Genomic DNA, 23714 nt, shown 5'->3' with positions numbered 1-23714 from the left:
CTAGAGTCCAGCACCAGTAATGAGCTTTGCAGAAAGCTTGTCAGCCTACATGCCTCTCTTTCTGCTACTAGCACGTCATGCGACCCATCAAGTTTATCTACCAATCATATGTCTAGGTCCGTGTCCTATGCTTTTGCATCATGGGTCAAAGACTTTGCCATTACTGATCACATGATTGGACAGGAAGGTGATTTTCTTTCATATTCCTACTTTCCTCATCATATCAAATTGGCCAATGATTCCTATTATAAGGTTACTGGAAAGGGATCTTGCCGACTCAACTCCTCCTTCAAGCTACCTTTGGTCTTTCATGCTCCATCTTTTCCTAATAACCTGCTCTTTGTTAGTGCTCTAAGCAATTGTTGTGTTACGTTTTCCCGTCTCATTGTGTTGTTCAGGATCAGTGGATCAGAAGGATTGGTGTGGACGGGAAGCTCGAGGCTATAACTACTTGATGTCAATTAATCCTACAGCTTTTGTTTCAGAGTCAAGTTCAAATAATAATGAGTGTTCAGCTTTCACATGCACACATAGGTCATATGTCGATCAAGTTACTTAAAGTCTTGTATTTGTATCCAAATAAATTTAGTGAGAATGATCCCTTTCAATGTGATACTTTTCAACTTTCTACACATTATCAAACCATCTATTCTTCTCATGATAAGAAGAATGTTACTTACTTTTCTTTAATTCATTTTGATGTCTTGGGGCATGCCCCCATTACTTTTGTTGTTTGTTATAAATATATATATATATATATATATATATATATATATATATATATATATATATATATATATCATTTATTGATAATTATTCCCGTTTTACCTAGACATATCTTTTGATGAATAGACGTGAGGTACCTTCAATTGTAAAATTGTTTGACAAAATGATTCAGACTCAATTTGAGACTCGAATTAAGGTTTTACGAGCTGATAATGCCAAGGAATACATGTGCCCTAATCTATTACATGACTGAACGCAAGAATCAATGGTAAATCATCTTAAGATATATTCTGGAGGAGGTGAGATCCCAAACTTTATTCATTTTTGGGCCCTCTATTGTTGTAACTGCTCCCATGCATATTTCGGCTACCTGGAATCTTTGAACATCTTTCCATCATAATCCCAAGCAGTATCCAAATCACCAGCTAAAGGCTTCAGCAAATCGCCATGGGCCTTCTTTGACGCTCTCTTGCACCGAAATTAACTCTTCTAAGATCGGCCTCTAGTGTTTCTTCCCTTCCTCCAAGACTGTCTGGGGTGCAATCACTGATGCTGACAGTCAAGGGCCAGGAGATAGGAGTCTACCTATTATTCTTTTCTGCCAAATAAGATTTATTTCCTTTATTTCAAGTATCCTCATCGAAGTGCACAATGAAGACCATGATCATGCAATCGCAAAGCCTAATTCTTCCTCTTGGAGTATGAGACGCTTCACTCAAAATCTGAGATCTCTGATTAGTGAGGATGGAGGGGGGGGGGGGGGATGATCATTAGTATGCGAAAGAAAGCACTCATCTCTAAGCTCGCTAATGCCCCGTCCAACTCCTCCATTTGTATTATCTCCGAGATTTAGTTTCGCTTTTTTGAGTTTGACTCTCCCTCTGCTTTCCTTTTCCTCTTTTTTCCCTGGCATAGGGTGTGGGCTCTTTCTCTAACCTTGGGTGTGGATTTTATTCCTTTCCTTGGCCTGGGGTGTGGGTGCCTCCCTAACCTAGGGGGTAAGTTCCTTCTTCTTTCTCTTTTTCATTTTCCTTTTCCCTGGCTCGAAGTGTGGGCCCCCTCTTGTATTATTTGGGCCACGTGTCCTTTTGGAGGAAATAAAGAGTTCTACTTATCTTCCAAAAGAAAACGCAAGAATCAGCACCTCCTTGAGGTAACTCAATCTACGTTACTAGGAAGAAAAGCTCCAAAGATCTACTAGGATGAGGCAGTGCTAACTGTGACCTACATGATAAATAGGATGCCTTCACCTTCTCTTGGAACTAGTTACCCTATTCATATCTTAAAGCTTCAGTTATGCTCTATTTAGCATCCCTCCTAAAGTGTTTGGGTGTGTGGGTTTTGTTCATGCATTGGGACCTTCTCGTGACAAGTTAGGACCTCAGTCTTTTAAATGTGTCTTTTTTCGGTATGCATCAACGCAAAAGGGATAAGTGTTATTCCCCTGAAATGAAGAGAGAGAGAGAGAGAGAGAGAGAGAGAGAGAGAGAGAGAGAGGTTTGGTTCTTCCCTTGGCAGCAACAGTTCAAATGAATGAATGACACATCAGATCAAATTCAGAGAATTATTCATTTCGACCAACCATAAAAAACGAAAAGAGAACAACAGAGGATTACTTCAATATTGAACTTTCTTGACATCAGTGAATGGTGCCAAGGAAGACTGATCTTTCAGTGGTACTATTGGAGTAGAAGAACGGGTATGACTAAAGATCCAGCTGAATTAGCCTCACCCATTGCCAACAGTAATTTTCAACTATTTAAACAATAACAGCTTAAAGATCACAAGGATGATTGCCCTCAACAATGTTAAACCATCAACAATGGTTCATCAACCACATCAACGATCAAATGCTATTGCTGATACGATGAAATAAAAAGAACTCCATAACGATGTTTAGATTCCACAAAAGAGCAACAACATTTCAAGAAGTGTGTGAAGAAACTATAGGTACCTTAAAGCCACCAGCAGTGCCTGCATTTATAATAAGGTCTGGCTTTAACGCTAGGACAGAAGCATAGGTCACGAGAGATGCTGATACTGTGCCTACATTATCAACCCCTGCAGAAAAGGTTTATGGAACCACCATTAGTGATCAAAAGAAGCGAGAAATACAAAGGAACTATATTTACAAATAGTATAACAGGAGTTAGGAGATCGTGCCACAAATATATATATATATATATATATATATATATATATATATATATATATATATATAGCCTAGCAACAAAATGTGCACCATTTCAAGCCTTAATAAGGGCCTGTTTGGATTCATGGAAAGTACGGAAAATGAAAGTGTTTCCCAAGAAACTCACTTTCCATTGTTTGGTAAGCCTTTCTTTGTGAAATGTTGTGGGAAATACTATTTCCCACTTTCTATCTTTTTAGGAAAATAAATTAACTTATTTTCCCACTTCCACCCTTAAGAAATGCATTTTCCCATTGGAAGGAAAATGGGTTTCTCAAGGGTTAAAGCCCAAATGCGCTACTATCCATGTTCAATCACCTCACATGTGCCAAATAAGACATTAATGCGGGGGCATTTTCACACCGGGCTCGAGTGGGGGGGCCTGTGAGATGCAAGGGCACACTAGGAGTGGGCAGCCTGTGTGAGGCAGGTGGCTCGTGAGATGTGGGCCTCACCCATGTAACTCGGGTGGCTCGTGTGAGGTGGTACCCATGTGATTTGAGGCCCACGAGGGGGATTCGACCGAGGGCCTAACCCATGAGACGTGGGGCCTGGGCAATGAGATAAAGGGATTAATTCGCCATACTCTAACAGTTCGAGCTTTTAGAGCAAGTGGTTAATTGTCCAACATCAAACATTGTCCATCTTCAGCCATGCCCCACAGTGCCACTAAGCCACATGTGCCACCACCCATCTTATCTTATGCCTCACGTGTGTAAAGAGCCCCCAATGTGCTAATGTGCCACATATGTCACCATCCATCTTCTCTTGCGCCCCACATGCCATTGTGCTACATGTACCACAATTCATCTTACTTGTGCCCCACATGTGTAAAGCACCCCACATGCACCAATGCGCCACACATGCCGTTGACCATCTTCAATTCTCACAAGTGTCATCATCTAGCCTTAGTGCTCACATGTCAAATGTACCAATGCACGTCTTGTGCCACATGTGCCACCATACAACTTCAAACACATCGCATGTACCACGCGTGCCACAATTCAACTTCAAGTGCCCACATATGCCGTGTATGCTACATGTGCCACTATCCATCTCTAAGCATCCCACATGCGCCACAAGTGCTAGTGACTACCTAAATTCTTTTCAAGAAAAGCTTTTGTTTTGTCAAACAACAAACTTGAAAACATATTCTAAATTTCTACGAAAATTTTGTTAACTACAAACAAGGAAAACAATATTTCCTTTCCCACGGTTTCTTGGAAATAAGGTTTCCCAAGAAATGCTATTTCCTTTGTCATGCTTTTCAGGAATCCAAACATGCCTTAAGAGAACATTTTTGTACAAGCTAAATGCAAGAATAAGATCCGTGAGTTAAATTCACCAAAGAAATCAGTGTTCAGAGAACATTCGAAGAAAAAGCTTATTCATACAAAAACAAATACAGTACAATGTCTCCTGGATAGAGTGATTCTAGAAACTTGAAACGCTTGTACTCTTAACAGTGCACTAACTGAATTACAAAAAAAAAAAACTACAAAAGTCGTGGTCGTTGTCATCATAATTTTGTCCCGGCTATTTGGGGGGGTCAACAAACTATGAAACTTGGCTACTTGAGTGCATCCTCCCATTATTTACACAGATTCACTGCATAAAAACCATGGGACTTCAGTCCATGGGTGCCTGCTCAAGCATTCATTGGTTTGAAACAGCAACACAATTACGGTCAGATGAAATCTGCAAACATGAAAGCTACCATTTGAAATTGTTGCAGCCCTTCAGCTGACCACACATTCACAATTCAATGCAATGCCAGGAATTTTTAGTGTGTACATTCATCAGAAATAATGAAAGTTCAAGACTTCATCAGAAATAATGAAAGTTCAAGACTTCATCAGAAATAATGAAAGTTCAAGACTCATAGAGCTCCTCACTGACACGAAACAATCCTGAATCATGCACGAATCCATCTCATTTTGCCTGCCTTATGAAAGATGCAAATTTATTTTGTATCTGAATTTATTAATTATTTCAGGGTTCATAGTGCCCTAAATTTCCCCAAAGAATTTCACCTATCCCTTTCTAGCTACATACTGTTATAGTATATATAGGCCTGCCGTGGGCCTTTGGGCCTAATAGTTTTATGTTATTTCTTAGATTTTTTCCTGTTTCCAATTTTCCCTTTTACTTGGGGATATTTTATGTAATTTGCAAATTTTGTCTAATAAATACAATAAGGTTGGTCATCCAATCCTACAATCTTTCCCTTCTTTCAAAGTTTTTCTACTTTACATGGAATCAGAGCCTAGGGATTCTTCCCAAGGTTTCTTTCTTTGTACCTTCATCTCTTGATCTTTCTCCTTCAAAGTATATTTATTTTTCAACTTTTCTTTTTTTCTTCTTCTTTTATACATATATTTCATCTTGTTTTGAGGATTGTTGGTGTTTTTTACCCACTGATATGATTTGATTCAAGAGGGGGAGACCTGCAGCTGGAGTTTTTTTTAGGTTTTTGTGATTTGTGGAGTTCAAATTGCGGCTGAAATTTTCTTTGAGGCCTGAAACTTGCAGCCCTATTTTTGGAGATCCGATAGAAGATTTTTCTGGACAGGAGATCTGATAGAAGATTTTGCTGGACAATCTTTTTCAATCAAGGTTTGGAATTTTCTCTAGTTTTTTGTTAAAAACTGGTTTGCACTTGTAATCTTTTACTGTAAGTTTGTGTTCGCTGGACTTTTTGGGTAGATTTTCCTACAAATTTGCCGAAATCTATTTGTAGTAATAAGGATTTTTATGTTGATTGTTGTTTGGACAGATTTTAATGTCCAGATTTATTAAAATCTGTGTACGGTAATCCTTATCTTTCAGATTTGTTATCTAGCCGTAAGATCCTCCTTCTCTCTTCTTGGAGTTTCGTGAATTGGGATTTGACTATTATTTTGACCTTGGTTTTTATCCATAATGTGTGGATTCAATATGGCCTCTTCGTCAAGGTCTGAGATAGTTGATTCAATCAACTTTAAGATGCAGAGATTTATTGTTCATTTGGAAAATCTTGGGTTGCAGATTACAACCCATAAATTTAAGTCCATTAATTATCTTTAATGGTTGAAAGCAGTTAAGATGTTTATTGGAGAAAAACAAAAGTTAGGTTATATAGATGACAACATACCGGAACTTGCTATATCAAACCCTTCGACATGTCCTAGCTTCTGAATCCTATGGAACCGGAAGTTAATGAAGGCCTTTTCTTATTATCTACTACCCTTAAGATTTGGTTGACTGCCCATGAATTGCGTGCCGATTAGAATAATATAGCTCGGATTTACAATAATTACCAGGAGATTGGGACTTTGAGATAGGGAGAACGTTCAATTTCTGATTATTATACTAAAATGCATGGTTTGTGGCAAGTATTATCTTTCTTAGATGACTACAATTAATTATAATGGATTTAAATACTTTGCCTCCGTCACTAATGATGCTTCTCATATGACATGTATTTATTTGATGAAATAGAGATAAGGTTGGTTCAATCTTCAAACTGTTTTATGCTTGGTTTAAAAATCAGTTTAATATAAATATTAGAACCCTCCAAACTAATAATGCAAAAGAATATCTTTATCATTCTATGTTGTCTAATCTTCAAGAGCCCCCCCCCCCCCCCAAAAAAAAAAAGGTAGTACACTAGTACTAAAAGAAAGGATAGACATCTTCTAGAAATTAATTAAGCTCTTCATTGGTATGTTTGATCCCAAATATCTTTGGTCGGATGTTGTCCTTATTGGTTATCATTTAATTAATCGCTTGCCTCCTACGATTCTTGAGGATCAGTCTCGTATTCAATATTTCTTAGCATTCTACCCAATTCCTAAAATTCCATTACGAGTCTTTGAGTGTGTTCGTTATGCTTTCTAATGCAGGATAATTAACCACTTGCTCTAAAAGCTCGAACTAATAAAGCATGGCGAATTAATCCCTTTATCTCATAGTCGAGGCCCCAAATCCATGGGTTAGGTCCTCGGTCGAACTCTCCTCGTGAGCCCCAAATCCATGGGTTCCACCTCACGTGAGCCCCGAATCCATGGGTTTCGCCGGCCGCCCACCCCGAGTGTGCACCTGCATCCCATAGGCCACCCCACTCGAACCCGGTGTGAAAACGGCCCCGCATTAATCACCTCCGGTGAGGAGTCTCGGACACAAGACCTCCCACTCTAATACCAATTTGATGCAGGACAATTAACCACTTGCTCTAAAAGCTCAAACTGGTAGAGCATAGCAAATTAATCCCTTTATCTCATAACCCAGGCCTCAAATCCATTGGTTAGGTCCTCGACCGAACCCTCCTCGTGGGCCCCAAATCCATGGGTTTCGCCCCCTCGTGGGCCCTAAATCCATGGGTTCCGCGAGCCGCCCACCCCGAGTGTGCCCCTGCATCCCACAGGCCACCCCACTCAAGCCCGATGTGAAAATGCCCCCGCATTACTTTCAATACAAATCCTCATCAAAATAAATTATCAAATCAGAATATTAAATGTATTTTCTTGGGATATTCAGCTTCCCAAAATGGGTATAAGTGTCTTCATCCGATCAATAAAAAAACGTTATGTTTCTGTGAATGTCAAATTTCTTGAAAATGTTCCATGTTTTTCACATGATCATGAAGAGCACTAGTTAATGGTTATTCATATGCTTGTTCTTGACTCCAATCCAATTCTTTTCTTCTTACAAAGAAATGGTCTCCACCTAATGATGCTACAAATAAAGTGGTTCCTGATTCTTATGCAACTAAACATGGTTTCAAGGTGTATGAAAGAATGAATGTTCAAATAGTAGTCTTCCCACAATCCACAACAAGGCATGCTCCTCGAATCCAGGTATTGATTGTATTCCTACTCGCTTACCCATTTATTCTAATCCATACTTAGATTTATCTCTTGATCTACCTGTTGCTATTAGAAAATCTAAAAGACAATGTATTGCTCATCCGATTCAACATTTTGTTTCCTATCATTCCTTGTCTCCTAAATACAATTCATTTGTTTCTACTCTTGAGTGTTCTTCTTATACTATTCCTGAAAATTTAAATAGACTCTGACTTCTCCTTTGTGACATCAAGCTATGGAGGAGGAGAAGGTTACTCTTACGAAGAATCATACATTGAAGATGACTACTTTACTTGTTGGGAAGACTCTGGTGAGTTATTGTTGGGTGTATGCTCTTAAATACCACCCTAGTGATAGTATAGCCAGATATAAAGCTCATCAAATAGTTAAAGGGTCTACACAGACATATGGTAAAGATTATTTTGAAATCTTTGCTCGTGTTGCTAAGATGAACTCGGTTCGTGTTATCATCTCTTGCTACTAATTTGAATTGGTTGTTGCACCAGTTTGATGTTAAGAACGTCTTCTTAAATGGTGGTTTGACTAAAGAAATTTATATGCTTCCTCCTTTTGGTTTTACTCAAAGGGGGGAGCAAAATAAGGTATGCTATCCTAAAAATGCAATATATAGTTTGAAGCAAGCCCCTCGAGCTTGATTTGACAAATTTGGTAGGGCATTGATTGGTATTAAATTTACTTGCACTCAGACGGATAACAGTGGAATTTTTTTGTGAAACTTCTTGAGATGCTAAAATACACATATTTGCTTATTTAGGATTCAAAACATTGTAAAACGAATGCATACATAGTAAGTTTCCATTAATGGGGCCTAAAAGTATGTTGTCGTAAAAAATCAATCCAACAATAACACAACAATCACTTAAATCTTATTAAGCTAATTAACAAGCAAACCAACATGCATAAAGCATGCATACATTATATATCTATGCATAAATAAGCATATAAACACAATACACATGCATGATGATCCAACCATCCATCCAAGCATCCACCATCGATCCCATCCATCCAACCATCTCATCCATCCATCCATCCATCCATCCCATCCAACCATCCATCCATCTAACCATCCCATCCATCCATCCATCTAACCATCCCATCCCATCCATCCAACCATCTAACCATCCATCCATCCCACCCCATCCACCTATCCATCCCATCCCATCCCATCCCATCCATCCAACCGTCCCATCTATCCATTCCATTTATCCATCCAACCATCCCATCTATCCATTTCATCCATCTATCCAACATCCATCCAACCATCCCATCTATCCATCCATCCAATCATCTAAACATCTATCCATCCCATCCAATCATCCATCCAACCATTCCATTTGTCGATCCATCCATCCCATCCAATCATCCAACCATCCATCCATCCCGTCCATCCATCCAACCAACCGTCCACCCAAACATCCAACCAACCATCCAATCATCCGAACATCCACCCATCCAACCATCACATTCAATCATCTAAACATACATTCATCCAACCATCCCATCCGTCCATCAATTCAACCATCCCATCCATCCATCAATCCATCCAACCATCATATCCAATTATCTAACCATCTCATCCGTCCATCCATCCAACCATCCCATCCATCTATTCACTCATCCAACTAACCATCCACCGAACAATCCAACCATCTCATCCCATCCATCCATGCAACCACCCCATCCAATCATCCAGCCATCCAACCATCTAGCCATCCCATCCAATCATCCAAATATCCATCCAACCATCTCATCCATTCAAACATCCATCCAACCATCCAACTATCCCATCCCTCCATCCATCCATCCATCCAAACATCCATCCAAATAACTTTTGATAATGTTTAAACAAAATTTTATTTTATTTTAATGTGTCCACGAATTAGAGGTTTGGATTGTTCAAACAATCTCATTTTGGGACTATGACTTAAGTAATAGTATGTTCCACAACTTAATCAGTGTATTATCAATTAAAATGTATGCCACGTGTACAATTTTTTAGTGCCATTGTATCAATCATCATACACTGCCCGAGTATCATATAATTGCTTTATATCTTGCTTCTACACAGCAGACATTTTTTTTTAAAATGACAAAAAAAGAGCCTTGAAAGTTGAAACTAACAAAGAGAGTAAAGACTCATTAATTTGTGTGTGTGTGTGTACTCATTAATTTGTGTGTGTGTGTGTGTGTGTGTGTGTGAGAGCGAGAGAGAGAGAGAGAGAGTCGTTGCAAGGAGTCAGAAGAAGACTTTTGCCCCAAAGTCATTGACAGTGGATTTGCCCCAAATCAAATGCTCGAATATCTAAATAGATGCAATAAGATATGCCGAAATTGACAATCCAAACCAGATCTGAAGCAATTTCAACACATCCTCTCGATTTTCTATTTAAAATTTGAAAAAAAAAAAAAAAATCGATGTTTTGGCATTTACAAACAAAGCAACCGTTGGAAGTCGAATGTCGCTGGACCGATATTTTCGCGATATTTAAAGATATTAACGTTGAAAGTGTTGAGTGGCAATGGTGTCTAGGATTCTTAGGTGTTGATAGTGCCTGATAATATCAAAAATATCTCCATTTTATCATTTCAGTGATAACATCGCCAAAAACTCGCCGAAACCCCAAAGGGATGCGATATATGGGGGAGTTGATGACGGTGACTCATCGATACCGATATTATCACCATATTATCGATAATATCACCGACAATATGAACACTGGTTACGGGCCATTTTTTCTGTGACGACCATTTTAGCCCTGTAATGTGTAACAATTACAACTATTACGTTTACCATTACGTAACAGTTGTTATGGCCGTTATGTAACCGTTTTGGCATTCCATGATAAAGCCAAACTAATATCCATGTTCACCATTGTAGAAAGGGTGCATGGGATAAAAGCGATGGTCAAATAGGGTTGAGGATTAAGGGGATAGTTCTAAACAATGCATTTTGGGAAAAGGTTCATGGCGTGGTTGCCATTGTTTTAGCCCATTTATAGTCCTAAGGGTGGTGGGCAACAAGACATAGTCATCGATAAGATAAGTTGTATGAGTCAATGTGAATCATGAAAGATGAAATCAAAGTTGCAGCCCATCGATCTTACAAATGGTTGCATCGTGTGAGATCATTGACCATTGATGGTACAAGACAGTCGGATACCCACTTCATGCAACTAGTAAGTTTTTAGTTTTTAGTTTCTATATATTGCATTAGCTTCCATTAATTGTTTCTTTCATATTTTTAATTCGTTTCTGAATTAGGTCTCAACATATTATTGAACCCAAAATATCATTACAGGCATAGAATTGATAACAATAACAAGGTAAAGAAAGTTCTCCATGATGCCCATGTCAAACTATTCCACAAGCCAAGGGGAAACGTTAGTTCAAACAAGGTAATGTGTTCTGTACTCTTGTTTATCTAGTGCTCTCTGTTAAATATCGAGTATACAAATCATTGACATGTATTTCTACTCAATGGATAGTGGCATTCAGAAATTATTGAGGCTTATTCTCGAGTAAAGCTACAGTGGCATTGAGGATGAAAAATAATGCCACGAGTATATTGTATACCTAAAAGTTTTTGGTAAACAAAAACACATCGCTATTGCATGTATAGGAGAATTTATCATTGTTTGAAAGAAACATTAAGAAATGATGGGATTTTTCAATAAACCTTCTGGATATGTTGGAAGAGGTATGATTACACACTTATAATTGAAAATATGACAAGAAATGTGAATGCACAACAAGTTTCCTTTGTATAGTCCTAAACCATGTTTTTGTGAGGTTTTTCGTGAATCTTTTTCAAATTTCTGGTGGGGAGAATATATCACAATGTACTGCCAATACATATCGCAGTTTATCACATGTATCAACGAAATAAGGAAATTTTATGAAGGGCTTTCTGCAAAATATCACAACATATCAGCGATACATTGCTCTATTTTGTGCAATGCAGCAGAATTTAACTCCCCCTATATATCGTATCAACTACATGCGATATCAATAGCATCGGCCAATATATCATCCGATACTATCAATATTAAATCGCTGGTTAGGAGTATTAAGGCTTTTCAGGTAAATTGAGGGAAATTTTTGTTTTTTTTATTAGTTGGATGATCTCTCATCGACCTTTGTCTCTTTTCTTTTTGCTTTCGTTTCAATAAAAATTCAGGTTATCCATGAAAGGGGAAAAAAAAAAAATCATCGTGTATTCATATGGGAATTTCTTCTCAGATTTTAGACAAAAAATTTGTCCCACTAAACCAGAGTAATCCCCAGGAAATTAAACTCAAACACGTCCCTACAGCACCAGCAGTGAGTACATCGACTGGCCTCCTATGGCAGTTTACATAGACAATACACAATAACAGTAGGAAAACATTTTTATCATTACAAATCACTAATTAACTACTAAAACATATGTTATTTGGGACTTTCCAATGTAGGTCTGATCAATGTTCAGAACAATGTCATGAACACATGTTGTGACATGAATTTTTACAGAAAACTAGCATATATTTTGTAAAGTATTTAATGCAAAGGTAAAACAACATTAGATTCCACATTAAAAACAAAATTATCTGGAAGTGCACAAAATTTTGTTAGGATTCAAGTTAGTTTCAATTATCAAACCAACTGCAGACTTTAAACTGCGCAAGCTAATAAGGAACAGTTCAACGATAGCAACTCATGCAACCTGCAGAAGAAGAGAGCATATAAAATGAGCATGAAAATTATAATACAATAATATGAAGACCTTTAGATCAGGATTCACAGGTATTACTATTAGACCGCATAACAAACAAGATTTGTAAAGACGACCCATATGCTGGGGCAAGGCTATGATGACGATGACAGAGCTTCATCTAAAAGTGGTTTTTCTTCTGAGAATTTACAGAAGTCTATCATTTAACAAGGATGAGAAGATGAAGACTGCAGATTTTCCTAAGGAAATAGATGATGTAATTGTATCTGGATGGGAGTACAGTTCAAATATTCATATCAGCATAACTGGAATTATACACTGTAAATGAAAGAACCCACATCGCATGGCTATTCACTAATTTGAATTGCACTATGGTAAAACAATTATAACATTCAAAATTTACCTAGAAGTGAGTCTTTCCCTGGCCAGATTAGATTAATATGCAAGTCTTTGTAAATACCATGATATCTGACCCATGGGACTCCTTTGGGGAACCTGCAAAACAGTCAATGTAACTTGTCAAACTAATATGGAAAATGGGGGGGGTAGGTGAAAGGTACAAAGAAATAATAAGAAGCAAATTTATGCTTTGGGCATTTTTTTTTCTTTTTCAAATGAGAAACAATCTAATGTGATAGGTGTATGGAAACATTTCCATGCACCTAGTTGCACTTGGACTCCTAGTCCTTGGTATCCACATCACCTATCTGGACTGTTCATTAGATCCAGTCAGCTCTTCATAGGCTTCCTTGAGAAAATCATACTGATAGGACGATTTAAACCCCATAAGGTCACTGACATGCAAAATGGATGGACAAAAACTGTTTGCAAAAGATAGTTCCAGTCATGGGTGTTTACAACACAGATTGCTATGATTTTTGCACAATATTGAACAAAGAACAAACTGAACACGGAGGTCCAGATAGGTGATGTGGATTGGATAGCAGTGAATCCAAATGCCGCAAGGTGCATGGAAAGGTTTCCATACACTGGGCACACTAGATCACTTCACTCTAAAAATAACTTAGGCATAGATTGGATTGTAAATTACACTCTCTTTTTTTATGACAATAGGATGTCCCCGCCCCTTTTTAAGGCGAGACTATTCCCTGCAGATGCACGCAATCACCTGCAAACCACATGCATCGGGTACATCATGGGGAGGAGAATCAAACTTGCGTCTGTGGGGAGTAGACCTACCGCACTAGCCATTTGCCCAAACCCCGGGCAGGGATTGCAAATTACATCGATAATGTATTGTAAAAGTGCAATGATTACAAATTACAATACATATCTCTTGGAAAACAGGTTGACTGACAATGCCCGTGTTTGGATATGTGTGGTAAAATTGTAATGATGATACTTCACATTACTGAAATGTCAAACCAACTGAGAAAATACACTGGATAGTGGATGGTGTTAGAACCTCGAATAAAAAGAAAATTTGCGATTCTATGGTCCAGTTTTACAAAAAAAAAAAAAATGTTCTCTTGTGATCAATGGCATAGTCCGAGATTAGATAATTTGGAGGTCCCCCACCACTCTGTTGAGGATGCAGAGTTCCTTTGAGAAGCCTATTTCAGAAGAAGTTAAAGTGGCTGTCGATTCTGTGTGGAGAGAAGGCTCCCAATCCTGATGGCTTCCCGATTATGTTCTTCTAGCAAAATTTTGGCTGACAGTTCGTGGAGACTTGATGAATTTTGTTTCAGAATTCTTCAAAAGAAGCCACCTCTCTAATGACCTTGGAGCAACATTTATAGCTCGTATTCCTAAGATCGAAGGAGCGGAATCATTAAAAGACTCATCCTATCAGTCTTATCAAAAGACCATATAAAATCTTAGAGAAAGTCCCTGATCTAAGGTTCATGAATGTTCTTTCTAGTATCATCTCGGAAAATCAAGGAGCTTTTGTCCTGAGAAGACAGATTATAAATAGCAGATGAATGTATTTACTCTACGCACAGGGAAAGAAAGAAAGGCTTAGTTTGCAAGCTCAATATGGAAAAGGCTTACGATCACATGGATTGGAAATTCTTACACTATATGCTTGAGAGACTTGGAAGTGGCCCTAAATGGAGAGGTTGGATTAAATCATGTATCCAAACTCTGCCTTTTTCCATATTAACGGGTCTCCTTTCGGTTTCTTCAAGGCTTCTCGTGCCATCAGGCAGGGGGATCCTTTACCTTCTTAGTTCTTATCTCTTTGTAGTGGTTGGGGAAGCATATAGTATGATACTCCACCAAGCTGAGGAAAATGGTTTAATTAATGGCTTCAAGGTGCAAGTTAGTTACCTTCAATATGCCAATGACACGATCCTCTTTTGCGACACAGACATTACAATGGTTGATAATCTTCAGAAGATTATTGTTTGTTTCAAAGCAGTCTTGAGGTTAAATGTTAATGTTTCCAAATGCAAGGTGTTGGTAATCCATATGGATCAGGAAGACCTACCTCAGCTTGCGAATGTTTTCAGTCGCAAAGTAGTGTTTTCCCTTCATCCTATCTCGGGTTGTCGCTTTGTATTAAGAAGCCTCCTAAGCACTTATGAGACAAGGTTATTGAAAGAATTGAGAAGAAACTGTCTTCTTGGAAGCATCACTACCTTTTTTTTGAGAGGGTGGCTAACTCTTATCAAAGCAGCTTTCTCTAGCATGCCAATCTATTTTATGTCTCTCTTCAAATGCCCAAATCTATGTCGGTTATGCTTGATAAATTAAGAAAAGATTTCTTGTGGAAAGGTACCAAGGAAAACAGAAATTTTCACTTGCTTAGTAGAGAAAGAGTCTACAAGCCTATTAATGAGGGTGGAGCTGAGTTGGAAGATTTGGGTCTTATGAATGATGCTCTTCTTGGGAAGTGGCATAGGAGGTTTGGTTCGGTTCAATTCGGAGGCAGGGAAATTATGGAGGGATCTCCTTGTGTCCAAATGCAGTACTCATGCAAGCGATTGGAGCACAAAATCTTCCTCTCTCTATCATGCCTCTCATGTTTGGAAGGCTGTTGTTACCACCGAGCATAAGTTTCGTGAAGGAGTTTCTTTTTCTCTTGGAAAAGAGAATAGGATTCGTTTTTGGGTCGACTGTTAGTGCAGGGATAGTCCTTTACAAGATCTCTTCCCGAGTATCGCTGGTTTTGTTGCAAACTGTTTTATTCTTGTTGATCATTGCTATTCCATAGAGGGTGGATTGGTTTTCTAGTCTCCTCCTTGTTGGAGAAATTTGTCAGATGAGGAATTTGAGTAGCTTCTTAGCCTCCTCGACCATCTGAAGCTTATCATGGCATTGCCTCAAGAAGACTCAATAATTTGGAAAGCTCATAGCTCCGTTGTTTTTTCGATGAGATCATTCTATAGTTTGACTTCTAAGCCAACCTCCTCGCCATTCCATCATTGGTCTTATGGTGCTCCTCCAAGGATTGCGGCTTTCACTTGGCTTGTGGGGAGGAAGAGAGTTCTAACCATAGATAACCTTCAAAGGAGATCCCTTATTCTTACCAACATTTGCTTGATGTATATGGGGCACGCTGAGTCAATCGATCATCTTTACATCCATTACCCCTTCGCGCATAAAGTTTGGGACCACTTCATTCTTCTCTTCTATATCTCATAGGTGATGCTGAAATTTGTTGATCATCTTTTATGGGCTTGGCACAGAGTTTTAGTGGCTAAATCTCGGAAAGCCATATGGAGACTTGTCGCGATGGGAATCTTCTAGTTTATCTAGAAAGGTCAAAAATATCGATGCTTTCAAGACAAGAGTTCCCCTATTGAAGAGACAATTGTTTAGTGAAATTTGTTGTTTTGGAATGGGCTCCTTATAGTGTTGTCATGTGCAATCGCATAATAGCATACACTGGCTCAGATCAGATATGTTATGGTCGCATATGCCATGCAGGAGGTATGCCAAGGCATCTAAGGTATGTGATGGTTATGCAATGGCATAATTGCATAATCATGGCATACTCTAGTATGCCATGGCATAATGGCCAACGATCAAATTTCTTGTAGATTGTAATAAGTTGTAACTTGCAACTTGTATTGCATGCAACAACTCATCGAGATTCAAGTTATCAATACAATTTCTATGTTTATAGTTTTCAATAATTAATTCTTTCTTAGTTTAACTTGTTGGCTATTTAAATTCATTTTGTTATACATAATATAATATAATATAACTCAACATATAGATGGCCTAATAGTCAAACTACAATGAAATAGGTAAATAAACCCAATACAATCACTTGTAGTAATTAGACACAGTTTTTCTTAATTTTTAGAACTTTTTACAATTTTTTCTATTTTTTACCATTTTTTTCAATTTTCTTTAATTTAAAAAAAAAAAAAAAAAAAACCATCAACCTGAGCGAACGTGATGGGGACATCAGAGGACCTACTTGGGTGTACCAGAGACGGAGGCGACCACCCAATCAGCGCAGCTTTCTTTGTGGATGGGAGATAAGTTCCAAATGGGGCCTACTAGGCAATCTTGAAGACCCCACATGCATTGGACATGCATCAGGAAGACTCCACTTTCGGATGATGCATGTGGGCTACTTAGGAAACCATTTTAGTCATACAATTTTTATTTCGTGTCGATCCGATCGTTGATCTTGTCGATCAGGCCATCGAGCCACCAGATCTTCCAGATTTGGGCCCCTTGGACTCTGATCTTGCTTTCTTTATATTTTTTGTTATTTTTAGGATTTATTTCATGGTTAAGATTGATAATAAGTGTTTTAGTTTTCTTATTTTGGATGATGGGTCATTTCACTTAAGTGAGTGGGATAATTGTAATTATTCTGAATTTTTAATTATAAAAGCACAGGGGGTGGATGTCCAACCCTAGTATAGTTATTGAGTAGAAGAAGAAAAGAGAGAAGCTTTCTTGTGTAAAGAAATTTTCCTCTTTGTGTTTTAGGGTTTATGAAAAACAATCCCTTCCAATTGAATTATGGAAGGGTAGAGGCTTGTTTGGTAGTGGATTCCCCAAGGTGCATCCTTCCTCTTACTCTTCTTCAAAAGATATTCTTCTTCTTTTGTCTTCCTCATTTCCCTTCCATTACAACATTTTAAACTCATCGAAAACCCACTCAATCCTCTCTCTTTTTCTTCCCTTTTTACCTAGCCATGCGTGGACTCGCATGTGCACATGCACGCACGCACTTGTGTCGATACAGGCAGCCACATGTGGGCCCCCATTTGGGGTTTTCCCCTCTTTGATTTCCATCCAAAACTCCCTAAACCCTAGATCCTTTGAATCCCTAAATCTCCATCCATGAATATAACACCCTAATGAAAATCTGAATTTTTTTATGTAACTTACCCCCAAACCAAAATTTTGGTTGCATCATTGTCTATCAACATGATTGTTGCACTACCCGCGGTGGATTGGAAATCCCTACTTCCAAGTGGGCTACTCTTGAACTATTTTATATTTTTGTGCACTGCGTATATGAAACCTAGGATATTCGTGTTATAAATCTGAATTTCCAAATCTATTTTGATGATATGCTTGAATTACATGTTGATTGCTGAAATTAATGTGTAACTGAACTCTCATCTTGCATCCCATGATAGTTTCCATCATCCTACATCAGATCGCTTACGTGATTATGCAATGGCATAAGCGATCAACCCTGGGTAATGGATTATGTGATTTTATGCAATTTGACAACATTGGCTCCTTTATGTAAAGGCAGTGAAGTCTGCTAATCTTTCTTCAGTAAAGGCTACTAATCTTTCCTCTTGGTTTTTGTCCTAGCATCGGGTTGTATTCTTTCCCAGTCCTTTGGCAGGTCTTTAATAAATGTTTCGTTATCATTCAAAAAAAGAGAGAGAGAATACATTGATTTCGGTGTTTACATAAGAGATTTCCACTTCAATACATTGTAAAATTGTAATGATTACGAATTCTCTTACTTGTTTCCTATTACAACTGCATCTAACTGCCGAATTACATGTTTAAACAAACGTTGTAAAATCGTAATGATAGCGCTATTACATTGAATTACTAATGTAATTCACAATCCAAACAGGCCCTTATTGAATAAGTTAGAGTAATACAATTAAGATGACATGCTAAACCTAAAAGATCTTTAGCCCCGTAAGCCTTATTGGGGATTGTGTTGAATTTTGGCTAAAGTTTTGGTGCCCAGGCTTAAAAAGGTGCTCGGTGGACATGTCTCGAAGGCTCAAGGGGCTTTTGTGTTTGGGAGCCAAATCCTTGATATAACTTTAATTGCAAACAAATGTATCAATCCAAGACACTAGGTGGGAAGGCATGCAGTAGTCTGCAAATTAGATATATACGTACAATGTTGGATAAGGTGAAAAGGGTTTATTGATAGCATTGGTGAAGAGATCACTAATTTCAATATCGTGCACCTGCAGTTCCCCGATGACAAACTTCTATTTTGGGACATGGAGAGCCAGAAAATGGAAAACTTGAGAAAAGTGTTGCTTTGAAGCAACGTCTAGCTAGAAAATTAATCTTCCGAAAAGTGAGCTTATCGAGATTCACTTGAGAGATGAGGACATGGAAAGTCTTGCAACAAATTTGGTTATCAGGCAAGAAAGCTTCCACCAACTTGTCTTCGTCTCCCTTTGTGCATTGGAAAGCCTTCGAACCACTTGTGAAGATGTAGCGTTTGAACGGGTAGATGGGAAGTTATCAGGATAGAAATGAAAATACTTGTTGTTTGGGAGCACCATGACCCTCAATAAATTATCCTAACTAACACGCCGATTGGTATGGCTAAACTAAAATTTAAAATAAAATTAAATTAAATTAAATTAAGAAGAAAAAAAAGTTGCAGGAACTGTAAATACCATATGACCCTCATCAAATCATCCCCCATCTAATACACCGGTTGGCACAACTTAAAAGAAAAAATAATAATAATAATAATAATATAAAAAAAAACCTAGTTGCACGAACCAGTTGTAAATACATGTACCATTTTTACAGCTCAATCCCCAAGAAAATACTGATAAAAGAAGTCCAAATGAGCAAGAAGATTAAAAAAGACAAAAGGACCGACTATTTGCCCCCAGTCTACTAGAAGGGGAATAAAGTTCCCCATGCACAATTATGAACCAGTCACCCCCTCCTTACCAAGGGAATTAACAACCTCACTGGAAAACATGAAACTACATTCCTGAACTTCTTATCACCATTATGGCAAAGCATATGGCCAATTTTTTGGATAATTGGATGACACATCACATGGCCTAAGATGCAAGCCCGCAAATCATGGGAGCATGTTATTAGTTTTGGTGGCCACAAAAAGTGCTTGTAAGCCTAGAAACACACCAAATAATTTTCTTGTGTTATAAGGAGCATCATTCAATCAATGAGATTTTGAAGTCCAGATGAAGTTATGCCATGGATTCATGGGCTAATTCTGTCTTCCAACTTATGCCATAAAGTGGCACTATGTTTGTGCAAGGGGCACTTAGGGTTATTCTTTAGCTTATAGCATGTGTGCATGCATGCAAGCATCACAAGATATAACATACCAGCAAAAGTAAATCTTCTGTGAATATTGAGTTTGTGTGTGTTTGTGTGTGTGTGAACAAGTATAATTAAAGGGAACTACTACTTTTGCTAAGATAGAAAACTGACTAGCGTCCTCATTCCACAATGGCAAATAACTCTTACCATTTTTTTCTGATAAGAAATGGCAAGTCATTAAGACAAAGAAACAGGACACTATCCATTAAGGCAATGAACTTTTACAAACATGCAAGGACACACCACTTCTTCAGCATTTAGAAAAGCAATCAGCCAAGGAGCTGGCTTCTCTAGGAATTATGCTAAACAAAACTGAGTAAGGATAAATCAACCTCTGATTTCATTTACAACAAAATGTCAGTTCCATGAAAATGACATTTGCCCGAATACCTCTGAAATACCACTCTTTGAATCTCACGCAATGATAATCAGATCCAAGAAACCAAATAAATCCTTAATTAAATGCAACTCAGTCTATATCGCTTCCAACTCTGAGTCTCCAACCCCTGATAGGACCCCACTCGGGGGGGGGGGGGGAAGCACCTTTGGATTCGCCATTGAACTCTCATCCACACCAAGCTTCCGCCATCCTGTTGGAGTCGGGTCTAAATCATGCCCTTCTTCAGTGCCATTCAACAATCACTAATCCCTTCACTCTATTTCTTATCAAAATTGATAACAGAGAAGCCTTTCAATTACTAGGCCTGTTTGGATTGGTAAAAGAAAAAAAAAGTCTAATGATTATCCAATGATGATTCCCATTAATTCCATTTGTGGCAGTCTTGTTTGGCTAGCAAGTGGAAATCTCATATTCCTCTCATAATGATCACACAATGTCTTGTGCATGAGAATTTGTATGGAAACCTCACTGTTTCCTTTGCTGTCCAAAAAATAGAAAATCCCAAAACAATGGAAAATCCTTTTCTTTTCTTTTCACAATCCAAACTGTCCCTTCATGTTCTTGATCAATAAATTAATTTCAGGAACATCCAACAAATCTACTTCTCAAGATAGAAGTTACCATTTACTGGAATGGGCAAGGGTCAAAAAGGCTCAGAGTGGTTTCACAAGCATCTTTGCATCATCTCTCGTGGCCAAATTTGTAAATAAATAAATCATGCAGTGTCACCCTAAAATCAACAGAACAGAAGCACTAGAACTACCAGCACAACTAATGCAACAAACAGGAATATTCATTCCACAGCTTTATCGTTCCATATTTCATAAATTGTAAGATATTACGTACCCAAAAAAAAAAAAAAAAACCACATCAGGAATTTTCTAGGCAGGTGAATATTGTGACCATCTAATCATGATTGGGCTATAGAATGATGCGATGAATCAGAAGCAAATATGCCAAACCCACTGATCACAATCTGGCCTTGATAGACCATCTTAAAGTCACCATTGAAAATTTGGCTGGATCATCGTCCTCCGCCACAAGTAACTAGTGAGAATATTGATATAAAGATAACATGAAGTGGGCCACCATTCATTCATCAATCTCACCGTTCGTTCCAGTACATAATAAACTGTTATGAAATTGAATATAGTTGGAATCCCCATTGAACAAACAGAATCGAGTGAATGATGAAAGTAGGGGAGAGAGAGAGAGAGGCGGCGGCGATGAAACTCACACGTCATCGGGGTCCTCAGAGAGATGGAACCTGTTGACGACAGGAAGAGCCTCTGTCTGCATCGCTGATTGCAGAAGAAAAAAGAAAAAGGAAAAGCAAGGAATGAGAAAGGAAGTAGAAATGGAAGAAGAGTAAGAGTAAAAGGGTAAGTACCGATGATGATGAGGATGGTGGAGATTGTCTTCTTCTCGGATGTTGATGCAGTTTCCATGGCCTTTTCCACTTCTGTAACTTGTATCTGATCTTCGTGAAGGGCCATGGACTCTCTCTCTCTCTCTCTTGATGTGAAGGAAGAAAGGAAGAAGCAAGAGCACGTTTCCGGCTGTTGATTTCGGGGGAGTGTCAAAATGAGAATAAATAGATTCACGGCCCTTGGTCATTCCATGGTCATTCGCGAGGAAAAGAGAAACATCATACTCTGGCGGCATGTGATGATGGGCGGACGAGGACTGGCAACTGCTCCCGCGTGGACCGATCTCCCACTATCCTTGTCCTTCAGTGGCCGGATTTGATTGTATCGTAGGCCACCGTCCGACCCCACACAAAGCATCTTTCAAAGTCGTTCAATTACTTCATGCTCCAGATGTGGACCGTCTACTGCACCACTAGGACCAAGCTCTTGTGGAATTTAATTGGACGTTAGGCTGCTGCCGTCTGGTACGAGGGAAGTTGATTGAAAAATATTTGGTAAATATAAGCTCAACGTGTGAACCTAAGTATTGCACCACCAGCTCCCTCTGCCGCTCACGCGGTGAGATTTGATTCTACAGTATTTGATTGAATAATATTCAAACATGCTTTACAGGATCCATCTGTGACAAGTCTTTTATCCAATCAAATCTTGGGACTCAAAAGGGCTCAAATCACGTTGGGTCAACACTCAATTCACGTTTGTCAGTTGTCATGAATGGTATGCAGCGCTTAGAAATTACATGCGCAGCATGCCAGTAAGTTAGATTTAACTGGCCCAATTGTGATTGCCGATTGAGAGTCATGTATCAGACATTTTGGGATTATCTGGTTATCAAATTGGTGGATATTCATTCGGCAATTGAAAATTAAAGAGATGCTCCAGAGAGGACTGTACGTGCTTGTTTGGCGTTGCTTCGAGATAATTGTAGAATTGATTCAGAGAAACAATTCTCTTTCTTCAGAATTACTTATGAGCCTGTTAGGGCTTATTGAAATACAATTTAAGAAAACAACATTTCTATGGAAAATGGTATTTGCTTTGTTTGGCTTTTTCTTTAAATAACACCATTCTCATTTCTTGGCATTTTTTGAAATATAGGTCTTTTATTTTCTTGTCCAAACTTAAGAAATGTCATTTTCAAATTATTGAGAAAGATGAAAGGAAATAATTGTTGTATTTATGAAGTGCCCCACATGATAATCATATGTGCCACTGCTGTCTCTTAAAAGCCATACATTTGCAGCCTTTCATCTTTAAGTGCCCAATATGTGTCAATGCACCATCTATCTCTAGACACCTCACCTAACATGGAGTAACCCACCTCATTGGAATTGGATCATAACTTGAGAACCGAAACCCTAGAACTCTGAGCCCAACCCTCGGCCTGATGTTGTAGGCCAGGGCTTGGCCCGAAAGCTAGACAGGCTAGCCCAGCCCTTTGGCAGCCTTATCTAAGGGTCCCAACAACCAAGCAGATCATGCCATATGGTATTTTGCTATTCAACTTCCCACCATTTATCAAAGTGCCATTGGAATCTTTCATGAATACACTTAACCCCTTCATTTCTTAACAACCCCCGTTCTCTATACTTAGAGAAAAAAGAGATGAGAGAAAAGGGAAGCATCCAAGCCACGCATCCCAACCGAGTTCTCTTCCCCAAGTTTTCAAGTCATCCGCCACATCCACTCCATCCCCGAATACACTCCCAATCCACACTAGTGATCATGGTGGTTAAGCTTTAGGGGTCATTTGGCACCATGGATTCGAGGGGATTTGAGGGGGTTTCAAATCCCCTAGTTGTTTGATAGCATAAAGTAACTGAGGGTTTCAAATCCCCTCAAAGAGGGGGTTTCAAATCCACAGTGAGAGCTT

The 23714-nt window shown here is 38.6% G+C and overlaps 1 protein-coding gene across 1 annotated transcript in view; it reads right to left on the bottom strand.

Moving 5' to 3' along the window:
- The window catches only part of LOC131237349 (5'-methylthioadenosine/S-adenosylhomocysteine nucleosidase-like), a 78580-nt gene extending 56586 nt beyond the window's left edge, over positions 1-21994 (bottom strand). The window contains exons 1-4 of the mRNA XM_058235060.1: positions 21802-21994; positions 21649-21712; positions 12903-12994; positions 2681-2787 (exon numbers count right to left, since the gene is read on the bottom strand). Of these exons, the coding sequence (XP_058091043.1) occupies positions 2681-2787; positions 12903-12994; positions 21649-21712; positions 21802-21907 (369 nt within the window). The 5' untranslated portion in view covers positions 21908-21994. The remainder of the gene's footprint in view (positions 1-2680; positions 2788-12902; positions 12995-21648; positions 21713-21801) is intronic.
- Positions 21995-23714: the final 1720 nt, after the last annotated feature.

This window comes from Magnolia sinica, chromosome 2, assembly GCF_029962835.1.
Source record: "Magnolia sinica isolate HGM2019 chromosome 2, MsV1, whole genome shotgun sequence".
Classification (NCBI taxonomy): Eukaryota; Viridiplantae; Streptophyta; class Magnoliopsida; order Magnoliales; family Magnoliaceae; genus Magnolia; species Magnolia sinica.
This window is presented reverse-complemented; position numbering and strand designations above follow the sequence as displayed.